Consider the following 6782-nt stretch of genomic DNA (forward strand, 5'->3'; position numbering starts at 1 on the left):
AAGATCATTCACAGTATTTTAAAAATGTTTAATTTGTACAGTGGGAGTCAGGACCGTTGACAATATGTAGTGGAAGTAAAGTAAGTGCCAAAAAAAACTGCGAGGAATCAGTAAAATAGTGTGCTGTGAGTGAGAATAATCCAGTTCAGCAGGTTTCAGTACGCAGCCACAGCTAAGCTGAAATTCACTCACCTCCAGCTCTCACTGAAGAGTTTACAGTCGCCCTCGTCTCACCATCGCCCATCTTATTTAAACATTTTACGTTTTCTGTGTAAAAATGCAGCATAAATTAACCAGGCAACCAGTTTCAGATGGATGTGGTTTTCTGCTTTGGTACAGGAATGTGCAAAGGTTTGTGCATTATCAGGATTTTAGGGGATTTTGACTCTCACAATAGCCTACCAGGTTATTGTTGTCTCTATTTTCATGTCATTCAATATGTGTACACTTCTGACTGTCAATGCAAAAGAAATGTTGTTGAAAATACTCATTATGTGTGGGGTATCTCATGTTTGTACGTTTCAGTCACTTAATGAGGTCTGTTGCAACCTTAAAAATCATAAAGTAGACCCCATAATGACAGTTCCCCACCTGCTCCAGAGGCGCTGTTCAGTGGCTGACTCTGACCTCTGACCTCTGACCTTTGTGTGAAGGGGATGGAGGCATACAGTCTCACACTATTAGTCATTTATTATTATACTTGGCTGTCACCACTGACTGCTGGGATAAGCTATTCGGGGCAGGTTGCACATTTTAACAGCCTTTAATATTCCAACACCAGCTAATTGTTTTACACTGCGAGAGCCAAGTTCGGTTGGGCTGAAATTACAAACATGCTCATAGTCTCATTCATAAATAATAACATTATGCCTGCAAGCCAAAGGGGTTTAATAGTGCACCTTTAAAATGCAATACATATAAAATAGCAATATGATTTTAATTGGAAAATGCAGTTTTGCAGCCATCTAAGTATAAATGGAGAAAACCGAGTTGTTGACAAAATGTGCATACATAGTGCCTCTAATTTGCAGTTCAATGAGCACATTTTATAGCAGTGTCTTGGTAGGATATCATATAATAACATCTGGCTTTTTGAGTGGTAAAGATAAGAAAGTGACAAACTGCCAGTATTGGGAACCAAAGTACAAAAAAACACAGAGTTAGAGGGATGAGAGAAAAGTGAGGAGGAAGTTGGAGAGACAGATGGGAGTTGATCCTGCGGAAGGACGCTCCTCAGGGTGCTCATATCCCTCTCCTGTTTCCTATTAAATTACTTAACTTGAACCTGTGTGCTTCCTGGTCTGACTGTGTTTAAGCTGACATATGGGGCAGTTTGTGTTATGTTCCATCTGATGTGTCCAATAATGTTTCTCATTTACCGTTCTAAAGTACCCGTCTTGTTTTTATCTGTGTTGCAGATAAACCTGCGGCTTATTTTAGTCAGCGGGAAGACGAAAGAATTCCTCTTCTCTCCCAACGACTCGGCAGCAGACATTGCTAAACACGTGTATGACAACTGGCCGATGGGTGAGTAGCTCCATTTAGATACCTCAGTGATGTGGCGGTTGATAAGGAAGTAGCGGTAGTTACATCCACTAGCTACAAAAACAAATACAGGTCACTCAGATATTGACTTATCCCACTATTATTTCTTAATTTTCTCTCATAGACCTGCTTTTGGGCTCCGTCTAATGGCATCGCACACAGATATAATTGTGTTTATAATATGTGCTTGTTCAGTATATTCAAGACTTTAAAACAAAGTTATCATAAGGAGAGGATTGCTTAAAAATAAGCTGTAACCTTTGACCTCTGCAAAACATTAGCACGTCATGAACGCAGAGTGCAGGTTTGGAGAACAATTTTACCAAGGCATCATTAAATGTAAATTTTGCCAAAGGTGCTCTTCTCGCAGCCTTTAAAATTCTTAAATTTAACAATAAATTTATATTGCTATCAGAAGAATCATGAAATCATTGTCCGTGTTGTAGCCTCGTACCTTGTTCAGGTTGGAGAAATCATGTTCAGAGTTCAGTGTGCAAGTTCCAGTTGTGGAAAGTAAGTAAATGTACTCAAGTAATGTACTACTACAGCTTTGAGGAACTTGTACTTGAGTGTTTCTATTTTCTGCTACTTTATACTTACACTCCACAACATCTCAGGCGAAAATATTGTACTTTTTACTCAACTATATTTATTGAATAGCTGTAGTCAACAAAGAAATGACTGTGATTAGATAGATAAAGCATAGATAAAAATAAAACGTTGATCCTGAGGGGCAAATTCACAAGCGACCCAGCTGAATATAAAGTCATTTAAATGAGCTTCACTTTTACCACTGAAGCATTGGTAGTGCAGGTCTTCAGAAATGAAGGCAACACGTGCACAATGCAAATGTGTGGTTGAACAGAAACCATCTCTGGCTGAAGTGGTTTTGTGTGCCCAGGACTTGAGTAAAAGTACTTAACCAACTGCTGATAGTTGCCCCACAAGATGAATGCAGCTTTAATGTGACAGCAAAAAGTCAGCAGTGTTTTCAGGTCACAGTTTCAGAGTCAGTGGAAAGCCCTAGGAGATGCATAGTCAGATGACACTTTGTTTGGGATGGTGATTACTTAGCAATTAAGTAATAAATAAACAATTATTATATCATTTTATCAAATACATTACATATTATCAACATTCATGTTCATCATATTGATTCAGATGGGAACATTGTGTTCAAAAAATGTAAACATTCTTAAGTATTTAAGACAAATTTCACAGATTTGTCATTTATTTAGATACGTTAACATAAAAACAGAAACAGGTTTATTGACAAGTAGGTTTTCACATACAAGGAGTTTGTCTTTGTGCCCTGGTGCATAGAAAGAAGAGCATAGAAGAGCAGTGCAAATGTTCACAGTATAAAGATAATGTACAATGTGTGAAAAATAATAATGTAATGCATAAAGATGTGCATTAATGTAATGAATCAAGTTAGATGTGGAGAGACTTTTAAAGTCGGGAAGAAAGATACAGTCACATAGTAAAAGTAATAGTAGTGAGTTACTCGTTGAACATCTACTCTTTGATCACAGAATGTCATTATCAGCGTACTATCCAAATCAAATATTCTCTTTTAATATTTATGTATTACTCTTCCGTGGCAGTTTTATCTACTGTATTCAGGTGTACCTTCATGCCAGCCAACAAAAAATATTCCCAACCTTACGTCTGAAGAGTTGAGTTATAAAATTAAAATGTGATTTTAGGTGAGAGATTCTTGCGCTACTAAGATTAGACTAGATTAACTACTAAATGTAAACATTTACCAGATTGTTTAGGTATTCTTGCTGGGACATTTTGTATCTTCCCACATTCAGCATATAGGTAATATAGACCCATATTGTGGTATTTTGTAATAAATCACATTATTGCATAAGCACAGCTGCAGTGCGTTCGCATGAACAGTAATTGCTAACAATTTAGCGGCAAATGCACTTGGAAACCAGACAATCTGACTTATGTTGACCTTATGTTCTATATCACAAAGATAACGGCAGCTGAGGGGCTATACTGTGTATACAGAGAGCTGCGATCACATTGAAACCCACTGCTAATTACTTGCATGTAGGTCTGTATAGCAGTGTGGGAATGTGCCAATCTTTGGTGTAAGATAATTAGGGTGCACTCCTCAGTTCAGCCTGATTTTCATTGCATATGTGGAATCTCGCAGCACTGCCACCTCCTCTGTGTAACACACCTACTCCCTAACTGCTGCTACACCAGTGTTAGAATTCATTTGATACTACCGACCTTATGCCACCTTCAGATCTAAACAGACTGTAGCCTTTTCCCACGGTGTTGTGACTGTAGCCCAATTTAAGAGAAGCCCACAGTGCATGAAAAACTATACATTATACTGATTCTCCTTGACAAGAGGAGTTTTTCTTTCAGTCCTGTCAGTTTTGGAAGCGCCCTGTGTTCCTCCCAGACAACAGATCTGAACCCTGTGAGACCCAGAGCAGGCATTCACTCAGCACCAACACCCTTCCCTTAGCTGGAGACAAACATCTGGTGGCCAGACTCTGCTGCCGTGCAACTCCCCCCGCTGTTTTCTCTCTTATTTAATGCCTTCACTTTTTGTCTTTAGCTCTTCCCAAGCCACACCTCGTGTTCTTTTGCTTTGAGTCGTTCTCACATTCTGTAACGCATCCCACAAAACCCACATATTATACATTCTGCACATAATGATCTGAAATAAAGGCCCTAAATGCCCTAAAATATCTTCAGTGCGGTTGCTGGTGGTCTTTTTGTTTCACCATGCAATGACTGATTTCTTTTCACTGCACTATATACAGTAAATTATATTGACGTAGACCAGGGCTAAAGCAGTAGTTTAAAATTCAAAGCTTTTCATTGTATGAGCTCTGCTGAACTCAGTCAGAGCCCCTTAACAATTAAATTCCTTTTGTCCTTTTCTAAATTGCTCATCTAGAGTCTAGGGACTTTCATTAGCAATGTTCAATCATGAACTGATTTTGTTTAGGGTGGCTTTTAAAGCTAATTCAATTTCAGGTAGCAATAAAAAAGTTGTGAAATGTCATTATTGAACCTGCATGTTCTCAGTTTAAAGATTATACAATGATGATGATGATCATTTTAATGGAAAATAGGTGAAATGATGAGAAAATTTAGACAAAATGTTGATTTTGCTTAAACCATCTATCTGTTTCTCCCCTTTTTTTAAATACAGACTGGGAGGAAGAGCAGGTCAGCAGTCCTAACATCCTGAGGTTGATCTACCAGGGCCGTTTTCTACACGGCAACGTAACACTAGGAGGTGAGAAAACACAGAAAGTGCACCCCCCCTCCACCACCAAAAAAACACCCCTTATGTGCTCATAGACATGCACACAAAATCACAGCAGTGTGTTGCTGGAAAGTTCTTTGCTGTTCTCATCCCTTTCCTGAGCCGCAGAACAGAGGTACCTCAGTGCTCTGGACAAGCCTGCTTTGATGGAGAGAGGGAGGAGAGAGGAAATACAGAAAAAGAGGGGAAAGAGACTGGTCAGGAAAGGGGCAAGACTGGCGTTAGAGTAGACCTCAAGCAGCACAATGAGGAGACAGAAAGGGAGGGGGGGGCCGGTGAAAGTGCCATAAGTGAAGAGAAATAGACGAGGTCTTCTTTTGAGGCTGCCCACTTCACTTCTCTCTGGCTTTTAGGCTTTCGAGTCTACTTAACCCAATTTTGATTTGACTGGTGTTTTGTTTGGTTTTAATGGGGTTAAGGCCGCCCCCGACCCTTTTACACTCATCTCATTACTGCCATGTATCTGATAATTCCCTTATCGTTGGTTTAACATGTTTGCACGCTGACACAGAATCCTCTTAAAGTTGAGCCAAAACTCCTAGTGGTTTTGAAATGCTAACAGACGCCACACACGTGTGAAAGCACACACCACATGGTTGATAAGCAGTTTCTTCGCTGTAAAGGAGTTACAAGTATTGCAGCTAAGATATTAACTGTAATTTAGTGTGTGATTGTTAGTGTTTTTAAAATGTAGCAGCTTTTTTGTAGGTTTTGTTCCATGAAATATCACAGTATGGCTAGTGCTACTTGTTATATCACAAAGCATACAGTAGTTAGAGTAGACTGCATTTTTCTGCATTTTCCCGACAGCCATTGATTTCCAATAATTGGAAGCTTCAGATAGGTAATCACTGATGTTCAAAGGAACTACTGTGTTCCAATTTTATTCATTACACCATCATTACATCAAGCTCTTCCCGTGTGTAAAATTTGAGTTTCTGCTGAAACATTGATAACATGTAATACCAATTTGCTTTTCTTTTCTCTCAAGAGTTTGCTGAGGGATTTTATTAGGGAATTGAGCACTTGACGCATTTTTCATGTGGGGGGAAATGGTTCAAGCTACTCTGGGAAGAAAAAAGAAACATTTGACTTTCATGAACAGCCAGTCACACTGTCTGAAATAACCAAAGGTTTAAAGATTTTCAGGCCCTTTTCTTACCTGCAAGGGATTATTAATCTGGAACAAAATTACCCAATAGTCATATTTTTTGACATCTTCAGCCATAGGTTATTATGTCATGAAATAGTGTTTGTATTTTTTCTCTCTTTTATAGCTTTTGTAGCTACTTGTTCCAGCGTAGCTTAATTTGTATTTGCAAGTTTAAGATTATACTGATGGTGAATAACTTTGTACATACAGAGATACTGTAGCTCAGTGAATAACCTTTACATCCTCTATGTCTTTCTCTCACTAGCTCTCAAACTGCCCTTGGGGAAGACCACAGTGATGCATTTAGTTGCCAGAGAGACTTTGCCTGAGCCAAATTCCCAAGGTAACCAGCTCTCCGTCTCCCTTCTTTCCTTTCAGTGGGCCTTTCACACGCTGAACAACTTTAAACGTTCTGCTCCCAGCCATTATTTATCTCTACACATCGCTTCTGTGTTAGGAATAGCCATTGGTGCAAGTAATTGGCTCCCTTAACTGTATCCCCAAGATACAGCAAATTGTGTAGAATATAGAGCTAATATCAATCACATTAGGTGACAGGTCTCCTTTTTGTGACTCTGTAGTAGAAGGTGATTGTATGTAGAGATAGGGTAGTCAAACATTTAGATACAATCACCTTCTAAGTTTAATGATGACTGGAGAGAGTGACAGACTGACCACAGCAGGGCAGCAGGAACAGCAGGATGGTAGTCAGGGCTCACTAGCCATGTTATCTTTCACTCTCTCTGTCTGCAATGGAATCACAGAGAGTCCGCT

At 39.3% G+C, this 6782-nt stretch overlaps 1 protein-coding gene across 1 annotated transcript in view; it reads left to right on the top strand.

The window, feature by feature from the left end:
• Nucleotides 1-336: 336 nt before the first annotated feature.
• Nucleotides 337-6782, top strand: part of ubl3a (ubiquitin-like 3a) — a 7128-nt gene continuing 682 nt past the window's right edge. The window contains exons 1-3 of the mRNA XM_035666641.1: nucleotides 337-1527; nucleotides 4739-4825; nucleotides 6274-6351. Coding sequence (XP_035522534.1) covers nucleotides 1341-1527; nucleotides 4739-4825; nucleotides 6274-6351 — 352 coding nt within the window. The 5' untranslated portion in view covers nucleotides 337-1340. The remainder of the gene's footprint in view (nucleotides 1528-4738; nucleotides 4826-6273; nucleotides 6352-6782) is intronic.

This window comes from Morone saxatilis, unplaced genomic scaffold (genome assembly GCF_004916995.1).
Source record: "Morone saxatilis isolate NCDOM2014 unplaced genomic scaffold, NCSU_SB_2.0 Contig20, whole genome shotgun sequence".
NCBI classification, from domain to species: Eukaryota; Metazoa; Chordata; class Actinopteri; family Moronidae; genus Morone; species Morone saxatilis.